At 43.9% G+C, this 20,589-nt stretch overlaps 1 protein-coding gene across 1 annotated transcript in view; it reads right to left on the bottom strand.

Annotated features, from left to right (window-relative positions):
* The window catches only part of SCARF2 (scavenger receptor class F member 2), a 307,002-nt gene extending 293,583 nt beyond the window's left edge, over window positions 1-13,419 (bottom strand). The window contains exon 1 of the mRNA XM_068238727.1: window positions 12,699-13,419. Within this exon, the coding sequence (XP_068094828.1) occupies window positions 12,699-12,934 (236 nt within the window). The 5' untranslated portion in view covers window positions 12,935-13,419. The remainder of the gene's footprint in view (window positions 1-12,698) is intronic.
* Window positions 13,420-20,589: the final 7,170 nt, after the last annotated feature.

Below are 20,589 nucleotides of genomic sequence, written 5' to 3'. Positions count from 1 at the left end.
TCAGAATAAGGCTCCAAGGCCTTAATACTGAGCTCAACCTGCTCCTTAACCACTTGAGGACCTAGCCTTTACCCCTACCCCCTGAAGGACCAGCGCTGTATTTTCAGATCTGTGCTGGGTGGGCTCTACAGCCCCCAGCACAGATCAGTTGGCATGCAGAGCGATCAGATCGCCCCCCTTTTTTCCCCCCTAGGGGGATGATGTGCTGGGGGGGTCTGATCGCTTCTGCATGCTGTGGGTGTTGTGGGGGGGGCACCTCAAAGCCCCCCTCCGCTGGGAAATTCCCCCCTCCCTCTCCTACCTCCGGTGATCGGGGCTGCACAGGACGCTATCCGTCCTGTGCAGCCAGTGACAGGCTGTCCCATGTCACATGGCGGCGATCCCCGGCCGCTGATTGGCCGGGGATCGCCGATCTGCCTTACGGCGCTGCTGCGCAGCAGCGCGTACAATGTAAACAAAGTGGATTATTTCCGCTTGTGTTTACATTTAGCCTGCGAGCCGCGATCGGCGGCCCGCAGGCTATTCACAGAGCCCCCCGCTGTGAATTGACAGGAAGCAGCCGCTCGCGCGAGCGGCTACTTCCTGATTAATTAGCCTGCAGCCGGCGACGCAATACTGCGTCGCTGGTCCTGCAGCTGCCACTTTGCCGACGCGTGTTATGAGTGCGCGGTCGGCAAGTGGTTAACTTCATCCAACTGGATCTCTTCCTCCTCAATAATTAGTGCGAGTACCTTAAAATCATGATCTAAACTCTCAACTTTCCACTTGGGGAGAAAACGGTGATTGCACAAATGGTCAGCTGGGATAATTTTTTCCTGTATGCCCCAAGGTAAAATTGCTGTGCGCTCTCTGAACTTTTGTGAATATGCCCCAATGTGTCAGAATGCATGAGAGCAGCTGATGGGCGGGGCAGCTCAGGACATTCAAGAAAAGGCTGCATGCAGCTTCAATGTAGCAGGATCGGGCCTCAGTTCGCTGCGGTGACTGCAGCCCCTTGATCACAGCATAAAAATATACATACCTGGGGCTTCCACTAGCCCTTCCAGCCTGATTGCTCCCACGCCGTTCTCTTCTGACTCCCTATTCATCCACAATTGGCCCCAGAAAGTCCTCCGGTCCAGGGCCAACTGCGCATGCGCCGACTAGAGGATTTTCTGGAGCCAGTTGCGGACAAACAGGGAATCAGAAGAGGATGGCATGGGAGCAATCAAGCCAGAGGGGACTGGAGGAATATCCAAGTATGTCTATTTTTATGCTGTGGCCCCATCTCAGGTAAGTAAAACCTAAGTATTTGAAAAAGAACCAATGTCCATAGCAGATTCATGCCTGATATTTAAATGATTCAGATGAATTCTACATAGCGTTTCTAGATACCTCAGCAACTTTCCTTTTTCCTTCAAAAAGACAAGACAAACCCGGGTTATAAATGTTACTAGTACCGGTAGTCCACAGATGAAATGTTAATTTCACATTCGAGGTGTCTCGGACTGGCAGGGCCAGGAGTTTGGTTAACACCCCATATGTTTTTCTTAAAACTGTTGTTAAGGAAACAATTAACATTCTGCTGTATTTGACACTCTTGGCATGACGCTTATTGACAGTCTTTACTTTTCTGTTAGTACTACTCAGGTTTTCTATCTACCCTCTGCTTGATGTAGCATACTTCTCCAAATTCTGTAACTGTCATTCATATTGCTACTGTAAGCAGCATTTCTGCAATATTGTTACCATCTTGACAACCTGTGATTAATATATGTCCTGTTGTTAAAAAAAAAAAAAAAAAAAGCGGCTCAAATCTGCTACCATTTTGCGGATCTGCTAGCGGGTTTTGGTGTGCACTGGGCCTGACACTAGGGAAGATCAGCTGTGCACATTGCTGCAACTGACTGCTTAGGGAGCGTGCCTAGCACTCTACATGGATGTCACATAAAATAGGATTAGAGAACTCTTCTCAGGGTGCCAACTCTCTGTGACTTGGGGACTGTAAAGATATTGCACAATAGAATAAAAACGGGTTTCAGAACAAAGAGAAATTTTGGTAAATTGCTGTATTTCATTGAAAGGTCTTGTTTGGAGTTTGACCACAGTTCTATTTTTAAGATGAATTTTAGGATTTCTGTAAATCACCACATACTGTGCTAATCCTCCCGATAGATCAAATTTAACAGTACTCAGTAGCAGTCATTTCTGTATTGCGACTGCCTTGTGCATAGCTCGCAATGCCAAAGAGATTGACTGGCAGTCAGCAGTGGTCATATGATCACAGCTACTCAGTACAGATAATTAATGACATGCTAATAATTTAAATTTGCTGCACATCATATGGTAATTTTATGCAAATTATATGCACACCTGGAATCACACACCTGGAACAGGTAGATCTAGTCAAACTTCAGTCAAACATCTGATCAGCATACTTGTTCAGGGTCTATGGCTAAAAGTAGAGGCAGATCAGAAGGACAGCCAGGCAATCTGCATTGTTTAAAAGTAAATAAATTATTTATGTTGTTATTATTATTTTTGATTTCTAAAGTGCCAACATATTCCGTGGGGCTGTGCAAATAAATATGGCAGCCTCCATATCCCTCTATCTTTAAGTGCCCTTTAAGGGTACAAATTATATGCAGTATACAAATATACACAATATCTGAAATTGCAAATGAGAAATAGCTCTGAATTGCCCTTAGAAACAAAGCATTTGCATTTCCAAAGTTTAAGCTTTAATTGCGCAACTGTATGACCTAATTTACTAGGTGCTTCATAAAAAGTTGCCAATTTACAAGAGTTTAGACGTTAATTCAATATAAACACAGCTGAGACAAACATCCTGTCCTGCACAGTGATATGTACATATGTATTTTCTCCTACAAACATCTGCCTGTAGCATCTGATCTCTCAGTGATGTTATCCCCAGGCCTCCTGTGATCCTGTGTGGGAATGCTCATACTAACCTCATAGTGAGTATGAGGCAGGACCGAGTGGCTGGTGCAGACGTGGCAGGTTAAGTGAATCCCTTCATGCTATGTGAGGTGTTTTGTATCAAAGGTGTCCAAAGCTAACAAAACTACCCATCATGTGACAATGGGACAGACTCAGTGGATTTAAAAGACAACTGAAGTGAGAGGGATATGGAGGCTGCAATATTTATTTCCTTTTAATACCAGTTGCCTGGCTATCCTGCTGCTCCTCTGCCTCTAATACTTTTAGCCATAGACCCTGAACAAGCATGCAGCAGATCAGGTGTTTCTGACATTGTCAGATCTGATAAGATTAGCTGCATGCTTGTTTCTGGTGTTATTTAGACACTACTGCAGCCAAATAGATCAGCAGGACTGCCAAGCAACTGGTATTGTTTAAAAGGGAATAAATATGTCAGCCAACATACTCTTATCACTTCAGTTGCCATTTAAGGCGGAACCCTGTGTGTAGCAGTACATGTATTATCATAAGTAGAGATGCTCATGATTCTAGCTTGCATGCACTTTATTGCACATTGTATGCAGGTTGAAATTGTGCAAATCAATGCACTTCCTAACAATCTTGGCTTTCCCTATTCCAAGCTGCATTAAAGACGCCATTACTAGCATCTCACTGACCATTTCTACTCATAAGCCTCATCCAGAACTGCTATTTAGGGCAGGTGATCTGACTGAAGTGTGCCTCTGTTGCCTGTACGTTTCTCCCAGGTGTGTCACTCAGCCACTGCAGACACCAAAAGATCAGCTGGGCAGCCGGCAAACTGACAATTCTTTAAAAGAGGGGGGGGGGGGCACATTGGTAGCTTCCATTTCTCTCTCACTACAGATTTCCTTAATGTAAACCTGAGAAGGGTGGAGGCCAGGACAGGTTATTTTTTACTTACCTTCCAGGCTCCGCTATAGCCTTAAAGATTTCTCAGTTTCCTCCTGATCTGCCCCACTGCACCCCCTGTAAGGTCGCCCATTGCGGGCTACTGCCAATGTGCAGCACAGGCCGCTCACCTCTTCAATCACGCTCCCATGCCCAGGAGGGATTAACCTTCGGAGAAGTACAGCGGTGCATACTGGAAAGAAACTAAGGGGACCTGTAAGGCTACAGGGCTGGAAGAAGCCTCGGGTAAGGAAAATAAAACTTGTTCCCCCATTTCATCTACTCTCTAAAAGGTAAGTTATTCCCAAAGTAATTTAAATTGCATTTTACACATGAACAGCATTAAAATTGTTTCATTATATTCTGTTGCAATTTAAACCTGTGTTTAGAGATATACTAACTATATCGATAATGACACATGATTGTTCAATAATACTCCCTTCTGCATTGACGTTCTTTTTGACCTAGAAGATTATTACATTCCGCTGCTGTAAAACCATTTCTGTACACTAACAAGACCACCTGGGTGTTTGTTTATTTTTATCATGTTTTGTTGAATTCAGCTGAAGTGAATGTCTGACATAATTATGATCACTGTTGTCAGGGAAAGGTTCTAAGTTATCCAGGTCATTACACATCCAAATAAAAAATAACTTGCTTTCAACTTGACACCCTTTTCTGTTCTAGAAGAGGTTTAATCACAGGTACAAGTGACTACTGCAATTCAAATAAAGTGAAGAAAATACCCTGACATTTATTTGTACAGATCAGGGCTGGCCACACTCATTTGCCAAACTATTTTTTGTGTCAGGCCCTCTCCTCTGGGAAGCACACCTTTTGGTTGTACTTGGCTTCACACCTGAAACTAGGACATTGATGTTCTGTCCCTGTCTAGGACATTGATGCAGTGCTAGACATGCCCTCTTGCTTTTGAAGCTGAACAGCACTGGTACAGGTAACTGACTTACCCGAGGCAACAGAAAATCTTGCCTAATTGACTCATTATACAGATATTAACTGTTGAAGCTACCTGGATGGCAGTGAATACAGTCTTTAAAATTTCAGGTTAATATTAAAACCGCATTGTAGGCTGATGATGAATCATGCTGAAAGCCCCCTCCGCTGTTTACAGAGGGGCATTTCAGTTTGACATAGATGGCCACTTTCACGCTATTTGTGAACTAGTTTTCTTCTCTGTCCAAAATGTGCACCTCACCATCTTCTAAAGTATCCCTTATCCTTGGGCCAAGCACTTACAACATGATTATCTCATGCAAAAAAACATGGTTCCTTCATCCAAGTAATGTAAGCAAATTACATTGAGTTTCAATTAGTGTAGACTTTTTGTTGCCTGAAGTAAATTTGAACCTATAAATATTTCCTTCACCTCATTTAAACTGAGAAGGCTCTTCTGAGTAAAAAAATATATTCTCAAACACAAATAGATGCCCGGTTACCTTATTAATTCTTTAGATACACTCGCTGGGCTTGATCCGATTAACTTTTTCTCCTAAGTTTTCCCTAGGAGATAATTTTTCATATTCTGTTTAAAACCTTTCAGCATTGTGCAATTGAAAAAGTACTAAAAAGTGTAAGGGATATCGGAGATACCGCCGCATGGACAAGCGGCATGGCGGCTATCTCCGCGTCTCAACCGGCTGTCTTGCCTGGTCCTTCTAGTGCACACAAATGGAGATCTACAAGCGCGCGCAGGCGACAGGGCCTTTATGCTGCTAGAAGGGGAGTCAGCTGATCATGCCGATTAGCTGACTCCAGTCATGATTCGGATTGGCTGAGTGTCTGGGGCGGCGCCGGTCAGCGCTGTTAGTATATATAGAACCAGCCGGAGCTGGGAATTCAGACTGAGTCAGATTCTTGTGATAGCCTTTAGTACTATTGTTTATTATTATCATCTTTCAGACTAGTTCCCAGGTGTTGAGACCAAGGACCTCAAACCTAAAACTAGGAATTGTTATATTGTGATATCATCTTTCAGACTAGTTCCCAGGTGTTGAGACCAAGGACCTCACACCTAAGACTAGGAATTGTTATATTGTGATTATCATCTTTCAGACTAGATCCCAGGTGTTGAGACCAAGGACCTCACACCTAAGGCTAGGATTGTGTTATATTACTGTCTACCCGTTATGACCTTTGGCCTTCCTGATTACTCTCCTGTTCTCTGATTCGGTACTTCCGCTTATCTGTCTACCTGTTGCCAACCTTGCCTGTACCTGGATACCGAATTAGCCTTACTCTTCTGTACTTTGTCTGTCCGTGTGTTGCCGACCCGCCTGTCTGACCTTCCTGGCTGTCACCTAGCCCTTGGGTGTAACAGCCTTACTGTACTCCTGTGACACCTGCCCTTCAGGTGGTTACTAGCTGTTATATCTGGCCTATGGTCACCAGCTCCTCTGGAGACTATCATACAGCACAGCTAGTGGACTTCTACCTCTCTAAAGTCCACTGGCTGCAGTACAGTCTGATTCTCTTCCTCTCCGGGAATCATTGGCTGCAATACAGTCTGATTCCCTGCTCTTCAGGGAATCCTCAATTGCAGTCCAAACCTCACTACTTCACTCCAGACAGTGGTCCCTGCTCCTCAGGTACCCACTGGCTGCAGTACAGTCTGATTCCCTGCACCTCAAAGAATCCTTGGCTGCAGTAGTGTCTGTATATCCCGCTTCTCGGGAGATAACCTCACCTATACTGTTGCACAAAACACTACATATCATTGGGTGTCCTGTGTCTAGCTATATTGGTATTATTGGTGATTCTGCAGATCACCATATAATCGGGTATAGCATCTGTATTATTGGTGATACTGCAGATCACCAATAATCAGAAAAAATCTGTGTTGCTGAGTCGCTGACACCAATCGTTACAAAAAGTAGGTGAAAAAGTACAGTCAAAAATATTCTAAAAAATAAAATAAAAAATTGAGTTCTGATTTGTTGCTTGCTGGTGGCTTAAAGTGTACCTGAGATAGATATAACTAAAGATTTGATACTTACCTGGGGCTTCCAGCCCCATTAGCACGTCTGAGTCCCTCGCCATCCTCCCTCCATGCGCAGAAGACCCTGACTGACGCAACTAAGCCAGTTACAGGGGCTAATTGTGGCTGAACGGGGGACTGCGGGAGGACTGCAAAGGACTCAGATGTTCTTATGGGGCTGGAGAAAGCCCAGGGTAAGTATCAAATCTTTAGATATGTCCGTCTCTGGTTTCCTCTAAAGGGCATTTTATTGATAAGACGTAAAAATATTATCTAAAGCAGGCTTTCTCAACCAGGGTTCCTTGGAACCCCAGGGTTCCTTGAGGACTCTGCAGGGGTTTCTTGGCATTTTCCCCCCATCGTGGGTGAAGTATAATAGAGCACATTATAGTAGGGCTTACTGTAAAAAGAAGCACTAAATTGGGGATCAGAATAATAATGAGCACAGTGTAATGAGTGGCAGTGTAATAGGAGTTAGTGAAATTAACAGCCTCACCTACTTTTAAAGACCATGCCTCCCGAAAAATAAATGCAGGTGTTCCTCAAGATAAAAAAAATTGTTTGCAGGGGTTCCTTGAGATCCAAAAGTTATTTGCAGGGTTCCTCCAGGGTAAAAAGGTTGAGAAAGGCTGATCTAAAGCCTCATCTACACGCATAGATGAGGCTCCGATCCGGCGGCTCGATTAGCCGCCGAATCGCCTCTTCCGCGTCCCTGTGCGTACCCGCCGCGTCCCCGCTCGCCGGATTCGATTCCTCGCTCGTCCCCGCCGGCGCCGCTTATCTTCCGCTCGATTCCCTGCCATTGTCCCCTCGCGGGAAACGAGCAGGGAATCGGCGTTAGCAAGATCCGACCCGTCGGATCTTATCAATCGAGCCGCATCAGCGGCTCGATTGATAAGCCACATCGCCGCCTCATCTAGCCGTGTAGATGAGGCTTAAGAGGGAACTTATGAGAAAAAGTGAATTGGGCCCATTGTGTGAGCTTAATAAAGTCTCATGATAACTGCAGTTTGCACAGTAGGAGTTCAGCTGCTCTCACCTCTTTCCCATGACAGCGACGGACAACTCAACTCATATAATTCTTCTCCCGGACATCTAAATGCATTGTGTTTAATAAGCTCTAATAACAGAAAGCGCAGGAAAGAGAAACCTTTGAGCTGTGAAGCTAGTCTGGAGGGGCAGGATGCACACAAATGGAAAACAGAAATTTAAAATAAATTTATCAGTATGGAAAACAGTAGCGTACATAAAGATACTATTCCGGACTTCTTGCATAAGTATCAAAATGATGACAGTGTCCATTTAACCTCATCAGAGCCAGAATGATCTGGCCTTATATGGAGGTCCTGGAAGAGCAGGAAAATGCTTTTAGAAACCAGGTAGCTGCTTCTCCACATATTAAATGCAGGTAGTTGCTATTTTTAATATAGCAGAGATTTAAAGTATGTATAAGGTCTAAAAGTTACTGGATTATGTTTACTGTTACACAAGGAGATGGACTTGAAAGTCCTGAGGGTCTGCCTGGAGCTCACTTTGCCATGTTTGCAGATGCATCAGGAAAAACACATATGAATGACTGTGAAAATACGAGAAACCAGAAGAGAAGTTTCAAGTGTCATGCTGTCTTATGCTGGGAATACATAAGGAGTTCTTTCGACAGAATTACTGGCCGGTCGATTTTCTGATGGTTTTTCTGATCGATTTCCATTCACTTCTATGAGAAAAATCGATCAGAAAAAAAGATAGAAATTACATCGGACCTGTCAGAAATTATCTATAGAGCCATTTATCTGCCAAAAAACTTATAGTGTATTCCCAAAACTAGTATCTTTCAGATGCTGAAAGAGACTATTAACACCGAAGAATGGACAGCATGATGGCTAAGCTAACACTCCCAGGCATGACTACAGGACTTCACTAGAGCTGCCCCCATCCTGTGGAATTCTCTCCCACTGCCCATCAGGCTTTCCCCCTTTTTCAACGCCTTCAAACAAGCCCTCCAAACTCACATCTTCAAGGAGACCAACCCCACTTCAAGGCTGCCGTAACTCTTTCTGCCGAGAACCTTTCGATGCAGCCTCTCTCCTTTCGTGTCACTATCCCCTCTCTTTAGATTGTAGGCCTTTGGCGGGACCTTCTCTCCTTATGTATCGTACTTTATAGCGCACACTACCCAGAAAAATGTGAGCTTGTATTAGTGGGACTACCACTCCAGTGTATGATCTGGCATTGGATTACTAACTAGTACTGTGTTATGTATCTTATTGCTTATTACCTGTACTGTGTTCTAGGTCACCCATTATTATTGTCTGTAATCTTATGTATTGTACAGTGCTGCGTACAATGGTGGCGCTATATAAATCTGATAAATAATAATAAGCTGTTGTTGAGTCCTAGTTTCAATTCCTATCTATACATACTATGGAGGTGCATTTAATGATCTAATAGAATTTGAAGCTGCTATAATTTAAACTCACAAAAGATCTCACATACTTTGTGAAACTGAGCCTACCACCTCCACTGAGTCCATATGTTGTCTCAGGCATCCTCCTAGTGCTTCATTTTCCTCCTAGAACCCAACACATCCCAGTAAGTTCACTGGCTTCCTCCAGAGCTTGGCCCTAGAGTGTAGGGGGCATTAGATTGTCAGCCAATTTGAAAGACAGCCACTGATGCAAATGGTTCAATCATTCTCTGTAAAGTGCCTCACCACTACTACTATGTTGCCGATAACAGGACTCACAGGACTCCCAAACACTCATTCTGTTGTATAACTTGTACACAAAGGCGGCCCACAGATATCTAGAAAGGCATGACCAGACTGACCCTAGGGCAGTTTTTCTAGTGTGAAGGATATACAAATATGAATGCTCAGCTTAACTTAACAGCTTAGTAGTGGCTCCTGGACTGCAACAGTGGGGGAGTGTGGGACACACAGACAAACCCACCCAGACAAACCCACCCGCACCTGATTATCTTGGGAAACGAAAATCCAACCAGAAAACTTTTTCTAAACTCTTTGACTGAGTGATGTTCAGAGGAAATCAATCAGGGGTTTTTATGGCAGATGCTAGCCTGGAATATCTGGACTGTAGGATCAATTTTCTTCCTCTGCTAGCAACCAATCAGTGTCCTCCTTACATAGTTCAATCTGCCTTAGTAACAGTAATTGGAGAAAGTGACTGGTTGCTAGGGGAGGGAGCATAAACTGTCCTAAGGTCAGACATGTTATACCTAGAGATTCTCAGTCAGATGCAAATAATTCTGGCTTGCATGGAAATTGTTGGCAGTTTTGATTTGGGCCAATCAAACGAATTTCCTGTCAAACTCCATTGGCGCAATTCCAGGCTGCATACAATTATCATTAAATTTGCATGCAAGCCTGAATTACAGTATTTGCATCTGATTGACCATTTGTATTCATTCCTTAAGCCTGTGACACACTACAGAGCGCTTTTTGATCCGTTAACGCTTCGTTTGCATTTAAAAAAAAAAAAAGATCCCATTGACTTGCATAAAAATCATAGTAAAAATTGTGGTAAAATTGCTGCGATTGGGATTTCTCATAAAATCGCGAGTGCAGCGATTTTACAGTCTAGGCTAGGGCCTTAAATGGTTTCCTAATCTCATAAAAATAACACTACATGAGTCTATGATAAAACACTGTAACTTATCAGTGTAGCAAGTAGACTGAGGGCCCTTTTCCACCTGCAGTCGCTAGCGTTCACGCTGAACGCTAGCGATTGCTGAATCGCAAAACCGGCGATTCCCCGACGTTTTGCGGCCGCGATTTTGCTATGCTATGCACTGCATAGCAAAATCGCGGCAAATATCGCTCCGCCGCGCGTTCGCGTTCGGGTAAAAAACGAATCACGGTAGTGGAAATGACCTACCGCGATTCCTATGTTAAAAAGCAAACCGTAGCGATTGTAAAATCGCTAGCGGTTTGCGACTTTGCGATTCAGCCAGCGCAAACGCGCTGGTGGAAAAGGGCCCTAAAGCAGTTGAATAAACGTTAATGTGTTGGAACTTGTCTATACTCTGCTGGCTTGCAGAGTAGTGTATTTTTACAATATGAGGAAAAGCCTATAATAGTTTTCCTTGTGTCCACTACTTCCCCTTAGAAGGCCCTCCTTGACATAGTGAAGGTTTGCGCCACATGACTCTTACAATAGCTTCACAGTTACACACCATGCCTGAATGACGTCTCACATACAAGCCATACATTACTGTCATATAAGTTACAGTTTCCCCATGTGAAGGCACAAAGCACATCTGGAGTCCAATCACCCAGAACAGCATTTCTATCCAAGGAGAACAACTGGAGGCTGAGTCACGTGAGCTGTAAATGCAAGCGGTCAAATGACATACACACCATGTACTGTGTAATCTGCTCTATGAAGCCAAGGCTGCCTCTTGTGTAACTATGCATTGCTATACAAGGGTCACATATACATTTCACCATCCTTCAACCCAGACGAAGACAAGAAGCAATTTTGCAGCTAATTACACGCGCCACCTATGACCATTCCTGCCCAGCAGGGATAAAGCTGCCAGGTGGTAATCCTCTAATTAAGCCATCACAAGTTATTACATTTAAAGAGAACCTCAACTCAGAACTTCCTATCTGCTAAATAGGATATATACGCAACAGCATAATAACCTTCAAAGAAAAATATTTCTTTGTTACAGCTGATACAAATCCTGCAACAAATCTGCAGTGTGTCTACTTCCTGCTTTCATAGAAGCAGACAAATAGTTAACATCCTGTGTTTACAAAATAGCTGCACTGCTGAGGAAGCCAGCTGACATAGCTGAGCAATCAAATTACACTGGTGATTAATCACAGATAAGGGGGTATTGGACAGGCTAAACTCTCTAAATACATACAGGGTGCATTCCTCTATGTTTTCCTTCTGTCCTGTGCAAGGGTTCAGGTCCAGTTTAACAGCTCAACATCTCAGGCCACCACATTCTATATGAAAACATCTCAGGCCACCACACTCTATATGAAAACATCTCAGGCCACCACACTCTATATGAAAACATCTCAGGCCACCAAACTCTATATGAAAACAAGAAGGCACAAGAGCAGTGACATCAGGAACTGTTAAAACATCTGTTCGTTTTAGGAAAAGTCCATTGGATATGAGACTTTAGCTTTACTATTCATAAAATGAGTTTGCCTATACTGTCAATTGATAACAATGGCAACAATGTTGCAAACTAGTGGGAGCTTATCCAAAAAGTGTGAGATGTATGGTGTAACCAATAGCAACCAGTCATCAGAAAGCTGTTTTCGGTACTTCCATGAGGGTACACTCAGCTCTAGTTGGCTGTGTTAGATTGCTGTGGCTCTTTTGCTCTCTTATTAAATAAACCCATAATTGTCACTTTATCTTCATTAAGAGGAACCACATCAGAGCATGCAGAGTGCAAATAGAATTGGATACAGTTTTATGCTCTCCACAGAGCTGGGAAGTTAAACAAGTTGCACACAATGAACCAATCAATAATCTGTTGTGCAACACAGAGACTCCTCCTATTGGAAATATACCAATGATCCATATAAAGTGGTCCCTTATACTGCTGGTTAATCAACAGAGAATGGAGTGCTGGCACAATCATCACAAGTTAGAGAAGGAGGTCAGAATAAAAGTGCTCCAGAAACTTGGAGGAGATAAAAAGTGATAAGGCTCAGTGGAGCAGCCAATCAGATTGCAGCTGTATGCAGGAGGATGGCAGAAAGAGTCAGGTTGCTAGGGGCAACAACTCCCCTCCAATTTTCTAGAACACTGCACCACAATATACGTATTAAGCAATCAATGCATATGGAATAGATGTAGTCTCTTACCCTGGAGATTTGCATACATTCCTTCCTCTAGGATTCAGCTCTTGGCCACTTCCAGAGTTCACAAAGCAAAGCATTAAAAACATCACAAAGAGGATGGAAGCCCCGGTTGTCACTCTACCCTGGAACTTCAGCAAGAGCAAAGTACATATCTTCTCCCACCTTCCCTCCATCACACCAAACTTTCCAGCTCTCCTCATCCCCATCCGATCCAGAGAAGCCGATTGCTCAATCTGCATCCCAAACACCCTCCTCGCACACACACAGAAAAAGGATCTCTACAACTCTCTGAGCAAAGTTTCAGAGTCCCCCAGAGGCAGACCAGGGGAAGGATATGCACATCCCGACAGGGAGCAGCAGGCAGCCAAGGAAGGGGGCATAGAAAGCTCCAAACTTGGGATGAAGTTGGGAGGAATCCACTAGTTTTACATCCACGAGGTCTCAGCCCCAGACTCCCTGATGGTTTGTCCAGAACTTCCCAGACGCTTCCTCACTACAGATAGACTTGTACATCCGAAGGTCCAGCTAGTGGGCGAGCAGGAGGAGACTCTCCTCCCAGGGGAAGCAAAGGTACAGCAAACTCTGTGCAGAGGGGATGGGAGAACAAAACGTGCTGTTATTGTTGTAGCAGCAGCAGCAGCAGCTCTCGCTGCATCAGAGCTAACGGAAATGAAGCTCACTTCTTTCCTGACTGCCAGGCAGCTTGAAATGATTTTACAGCAGGAGTGGCAGAAGGAAATTCCAGATTTGCTACCCTGATCCTCTAGGAGGTGGGGCAAAGTGGACATGTCCCACCCAGACTTATGCACTGTGGGCATCACAGCTAGATTTCACCCAGAAAACTTTACTTCTTGTTTGCGATTCTCTGGCAGGAACCTCATTCTCACCACACACTTCCAAAGTATCGCAACTCGCCACAAGTCTCTCCAGCAAGAATGCAGATGAAAAAAGCATCTGCTAAGTTCTTTTTTTTTTTATCTCCAGCTCAAAAATATTCTGTATGATTATCAATGAATTTTTTTATTAAACATGTTATAATGCAATAGGTTATATGTAAAAAACAAATACCGAGAGCCAGTTATTACGGTAGGGGTGTGTAAAAATATTTATGAAACAAATGAATTTTAAAGATGTGTGGATTACAGTTTTGAACATTGCAGAAAGAAGAAACAAATTCATAGGAAGTAAGGCCTCGTTCATATCATTTAGCGCAGATGGATGTGTGATCGGAACGCAACGCATCCGATCACACGCCATCTGCACTACTATGTGCTGCGCTGCAGATCCTATTAATTACAATGAATGGGATCTGCGATGCGATTCCCAAAAATGCTTGCAGCATGCCATAGCGCAATCACGCTGCCTCGCAGCGCATGTGATGGGAACGGTAGAAGGGCTCTATGCCCTTCTACTGTTCTTGCGCATTGCACACTATACGCGCTGCCAAAATGCGCATGGCAGCGTGTATAGTCTGAACGAGGCCTAAGGGCCCTTTTACACTTAATCAGTTGGTATGCGTTAGTGCGCGTTGGTACGCGTTTTTTCCATAGCAGTGCATTGGGAAGAATATTTCAGCTAAAACGCGTTAAGTGTGAAAGGTGCCATAGGAAAACATGGGCATTACTTTGAAAATCAGTTTTCTTTCAGTTTTAACTGAGAGCAACTGATTAAGTGTAAAAGGGCCCTAAAGGTGTCCATCCGATTCTATGGAAACAGAAGCTGGTGGGACCAATCAATTACAAACGATCACATTAGCAGTCGTGTGTTCAAAGCAATAGTCAATCGGCGTGACAGAATTCTTTTAATGCCTTGAATCGATTAAAAACAATTTTTTATGTCAGTCTGAATGAACTTAACGAAATAAGATCATTCACTAAAAATCTCACCATCGGTGGGCTCCTTTAAGGGGCCCATACACTTGTCGATTTCAGCCATCGATCGACTGATCAAGTGTATGGAATCGATCGTTCGTTTGGAAATTGATTCTTTTAAATCAGCCGACCGATCGATTTGCGGCTGATTTTGATCGATTTGCTCGATCGGTCCAGACGGAAAACCTGGGTCAATCAGCTACTGGCAGCCGATCGATGGTCCATAGGGTTGCATTGGATCGAATGGTGCAACACTGCATTTCGATCGAATTTCAATAGATTTCATTCTGAAATCTACTGGAATTCTGTTGCTACTGTGTGGCACACATCAGATACATTCCTGTCAGATTCGACTTGACAGGCATCTGACAGATATCTATCTGATGGTCGAATCTGCTGCAATTCTATACGTGTCTGGCCACCTTTAGATAATAGATTGATAGATGATACACAGAGAGATTAGGAGGTGCCACTGACTGAAGGATAAATCACACTTGAGGTTTGAAAAGTCAAAGGTCAAGTAGAGAGGTTGGGGAAGTGCTCTGTTACTGTGCTGTAGTATAGGAGTCCAGACAGGAATTACTATTCCTGGTCTCGCTTTCCACACTGTGTCAGAGCAGTCATGTCTGGCAGGGAAATTTCAATTTTCTCTAGATAATAAACGTCCAAAGAAATTGTCTTCTGTGTGGTAAAGGATAGCTCTTTCGTCATGCTCTGCTTATCCTGTTATATATGGCTAAATTGCCCATCATATTTCACCTCTGTGATAATTGAATGTAACTGCGGCCTGCTTCACATTGGCAGCTAAAATGATCAGTTTAGTGGACTGCACCGGAATGGATCCTACTGGATGCAAACGGATCCAATGTTAACGTGTGGATCCATTCAAATTGTTCCATTAGAACGGATCTGTTCGGCACGTTTCACTTAACGGAACACAAGTTTGGGGAGGCTGCGATAATTCCAGAGCGAATGATGAGTTTGCATTGACTGCTCGCTAATGTAAGGGATAAAAAACTGATGACTGAAATGGAACGGATTAGAAACTTACAGATCAGTTTTTACACGGATCAGTTTTCAATCTGTCCAGTATGAACCAGGCGTAATCCCCACCTCCTCACTAGTACTAAGCTTAAAGGACATCCAAGGTGAAAATAAAGTGATAGACAAACAATTGTATCTACCCTCATTCTCCTAAAAATGACTTGTTTAGCTATCTCACAGTTTTATTTTATATTTAAATCTAGTTTTTACAGTTTCATTGTCTCTGCTCAATGGCACATTCATTGCAGTATTCTAGAGCTTAAATCTAGGACTATTAACCATTTTTATCTATTTACTGCTCTCAGAAGCCTATTACTGACAGGAAAGTGTTTTATGGTTGTAAATACTTATCAGTGAGGGTTATGCTATAGTCTAACAGAAACTGTCACTTTCATACCTGATGTTTAACTCTTTCAGGCAGAAAAAAAACAAAAAAAGGAACACAGCCTAGTCATTTATATGCTTTGCACTGCACATACACGTCTATCTCATCTTGGTTGTCCTTTATTACACATAAGCAGTATAAACTGAACATACAGTATGAATTGTATAGCACCTAATCAAGGGTTGCTTGAAAACTGTGTTTCAAAGCATTTTACATTCAGGAGATGTATTACTACCACCAGGGCCGGGCCGAGGCATAGGCTGGAGAGGCTCCAGCCTCAGGGCGCAGTGTAGGAGGGGGCGCACAATTCATTCAGCTGTCATTCCTAATTGTGTTTGAAGCAGAAAGAAATAAGAAAAGGAGATACATGGAAGTGACTACAAGTCAGATAACTAGAGATTAAGGTGTTGGGGGCCCTGGGGTGCCTCTTAGTCTAATAGCAATAAGTGTGTGACGGCTGGGGTGGAGGGATGGAGGGGCGCACTTGGGTGTCTCAGCCTTGGGTGCTGGAGGACCTTGTCCCGGCTCTGACTACCACTAATAATATTGGGAGCAAGTCCCCCAGTGGGTGAAGTCTCGCTGTATGACTTTTCAAGTCTCCATTTTGGTCCTCTTAGGCAGGGTTCAGGCGTATTAAAATTTGCATGCATTTTACAAATGTGCAAAAACGCGTTAGCCACAAACTCAACAAATGTCAATAGAGAATTGCATTTCTAAAATTAGCACTTTTGCAGTTGTGGAAAAAAATTCGGCTGCATTTCTACTGAGGTGTGGCGTCCATTTCTGAAACAGCCGCAGCACCTATGCTGATGCAATATTGCATTCCTATAGCTATGCTGTGCCATGCACCGCTACAGGGATTCAGATGTGTGCTGCAGAGAACTGCAGCATGTATCATTTTTTTTCTTCCACACGCAATTCGGATGCAGCCTACTGATTTCAATAGGTTGAAATTCCGCATCCGAAAATGCGTGTGGACAATGGGCGCGATTGGTGCCTGGTGGAAATAGGCCCCAACTTCTAGCAGAACTTCTGCCCTTGCCCAATGCCTTGCTGTTAAGTACGGTTGATATCCTGTACTTTAATGGTTACAAATAACGGACACCTATGGTGGCGGCCAAGCTCCATTCTGTGAATCATGTAGCTACGGTAATATTGCTATACGCAGGCAGCTCACAGCATTATTACTGGTACTGACGTCAGCAGTGTACCACACATTGCGCAATTAATGCAAACTGCAATACATGGGCAACGTGATTGTTACTATGGTAACACACATTATGCTACCTGCACAAGACACGTTACAGCAGTAAAAATCGCATTACCCATGTACTGTGTGTTGTGATAATTGTGCAGTATGCGGTACACTGTTGGCATTCATACTGGAAATATTGCACTGTCTGTACACAGACTAAGTAAAAGAGCTTAATAGAGAGAAGAATAGTTAGTATGAAATAAAATGTTGTATTCACCTAATAAGCATTCGAGTTTAGGGGTTCAGACTGATACCAGAGGTACATAAGTATCCAACATCCCAACCAGTGTGTAACTTCAATAAATCACCACACAATGAAAGGTTATACAGTGGTGTGAAAAACTATTTGCCCCCTTCCTGATTTCTTATTCTTTTGCATGTTTGTCACACTTAAATATTTCTGCTCATCAAAAACCATTAACTATTAGTCAAAGATAACATAATTGAACACAAAATGCAGTTTTAAATGATGGTTTTTATTATTTAGTGAGAAAAAAAACTCAAAACCTACATGGCCCTGTGTGAAAAAGAAATTGCTCCCTGAACCTAATAACTGGTTGGGGCACCCTTAGCAGCAATAACTGCAATCAAGTGTTTGCGATAACTTGCAACGAGTCTTTTACAGCGCTCTGGAGGAATTTTGGCCCACTCATCTTTGCAGAATTGTTGTAATTCAGCTTTATTTGAGGGTTTTCTAGCATGAACCACCTTTTTAAGGTCATGCCACAACATCTCAATAGGAATCAGGTCAGGACTTTGACTAGGCCACACCAAGTCTTCATTTTGTCTTTCTTCAGCCATTCAGAGGTGGATTTGCTGGTGTGTTTTGGGTCATTGTCCTGCTGCAGCACCCAAGATCGCTTCAGCTTGAGTTGACAAACAGATGGCCGGACATTCTCCTTCAGGATTTTTTGGTAGACAGTAGAATTCATGGTTCCATCTATCACAGCAAGCCTTCCAGGTCCTGATGCAGCAAAACAACCCCAGACCATCACACTACCACCACCATATTTTACTGTTGGTATGATGTTCTTTTGCTGAAATGCTGTGTTACTTCTACGCCAGATGTAACAGGACACGCACCCTCCAAAAAGTTCAACTTTTGCCTCGTCGGTCCACAAGGTATTTTCCCAAAAGTCTTGCCAATCATTGAGATGTTTTTTAGCAAAATTGAGACCAGCCTTAATGTTCTTTTTGCTTAAAAGTGGTTTGCGCCTTGGATATCTGCCATGCAGGCCGTTTTTGCCCAGTCTCTTTTTTATGGAGGAGTCGTGAACACTGACCTTAATTGAGGCAAGTGAGGCCTGCAGTTCTTTAGATGTTGTCCTGGGGTCTTTTGTGGCCTCTCGGATGAGTTTTCTCTGCGCTCTTGGGGTAATTTTGGTCGGCCGGCCACTCCTGGGAAGGTTCATCATTGTTCCATGTTTTTGCCATTTGTGGATAATGGCTCTCACTGTGGTTCGCTGGAGTCCCAAAACTTTAGAAATGGCTTTATAACCTTTACCAGACTGATAGATCTCAATTACAGTACTTTTGTTCTCATTTGTTCCTGAATTTCTTTGGATCTTGGCATGATGTCTAGCTTTTGAGGTGCTTTTGGTCTACTTCTCTGTGTCAGATAGCTCCTATTAAAGTGATTTCTTGATTGAAACAGGTGTGGCAGTGTCACAGGAGCCCTCAGTGGCTGACCGCACTTAGCCTTCTAAACGGTGCCAGCGCACAAATCGTGCGAACTCTGGTCGCAGTCAATGCGCAGGAACCGTTAAGAATTAGCCGCAGACAACTCAGAAGGGAGCCTGTGAGACACGGGTGATTACAACGTCACCTACTGGTTCAGAGTAAACTGCCACCACCGCGGTTACTATGGGACCGTGGGGCCCACTAACTGACTGACTAATCCTGCGAATAAAACGGTTAAACACACGATATTCTGTCTAGCCAACAACAAACAAACAGTAGCGTATCTTCAGAGACCCGGGATCATTTCTGTGTGTGCTGATAAGCAGGGTAGCGAAACAGTGAATGACTTGGGAAAAGTCGTTTATTCACGCAATATAAATAATTAATATATACAGACAATTATGAAAATCAACAATTATGAAAACAGTAATAGCCAGTATGAAAAATAAAAGAAGGGAGAAAAATACTTAGTTCCTGGAAAGATGTCCTTATTGTGGGAAGAATCATAAAGTCCTTGGTTTCAAAGTCCAGAGTTCAGAGTTCAGACCAGGTGGATGCCAGCATATCCTCAAGCTGGCATCTGATGAGTGCAAGATGTTTCAGTGTGGAGGACACAGCCCGCCTGCTGGCTCTGTGCTTTTGATGAAGCTGGTTTGGGGGTGTGGCAATGCCAGCCCCCTCTGAGCTACCAGCAAATGACAGTTCATTCCCTCTGAGAGATTTTAGAGCTAAACTTATGAATTGCTGTAACTCCTGAACCATACACGTTACATTTAGGGGGGTAACAGCTTCATACTTGGAGGAAAATACAGATTAATATGATACCCGACATGGCTAGTGCATCAGATCAGGGTCTTGAGTAGATTCATACCTGGGTCGTAGGGGCCCCGGGCCCCTCTCGACTGGTATCAAGAGATCCAGCATGACCCTACGGATCCAATGATACCGCTCTCATAACCACCCTATTTATTGTATTCTGTAAATGGGCAAAAGATTATATTGTACATTCATTTCTTCCTGCTAAGGCCGGAGTCAGCCTGACTGGAGTCCAGCTGTGTCTGCTTCTTGTCTATGAAAGGCCCTGTTGGCTCCTTCAATTAACATCTGAATGTGAAATCTGCTTAGACAACTTTGAGTTTACACCTCTGGCTTGATCAGCAGTCACAGGGCCAGTCTTCCTGCCAGCTGCTTGTCACCTTATACCTGATGGATGGGCCATCAGCACAGCTTGAAGCCAGGGACTCTCTGGGCCCAGGCTCGTTAGCATATCAAAAGGGCCAACCAGCATTTGGAATGGTGCTCTCTTTGCTAATAAAAGGACTTTAGCTGTCCCTACACACTCAACCCAGATTGTACCGTTTTGAAGCGCAATCGATGCAGGAATCGAGTGCGATCGTTCTTTTCTTCACGGGCGGTTCCAGGACGCGCCTGCGTCCCCGCAATCGTCCGTGACAGCCCTCCCCCTTGTCCGTGGCTTAGCCACTCATCCGCAAGATGTGTGGCGGCGCCGCTAACCTGGCTGACGGGCCTCGAGTTGCCGGTACGGCGGGAAAACCTATTGGAGCCTGTGGCTCGGTTCCCCTGGACCGGTCGCGGTCTGCTACCCGCAGGGTTGACCCAACATGGACCGTTCTGGACAGGGCGTTTGCGCCACTGCAG

The sequence above is a fragment of the Hyperolius riggenbachi genome, chromosome 1 (genome assembly GCF_040937935.1).
Source record: "Hyperolius riggenbachi isolate aHypRig1 chromosome 1, aHypRig1.pri, whole genome shotgun sequence".
Lineage (NCBI taxonomy): Eukaryota > Metazoa > Chordata > Amphibia > Anura > Hyperoliidae > Hyperolius > Hyperolius riggenbachi.
This window is presented reverse-complemented; position numbering and strand designations above follow the sequence as displayed.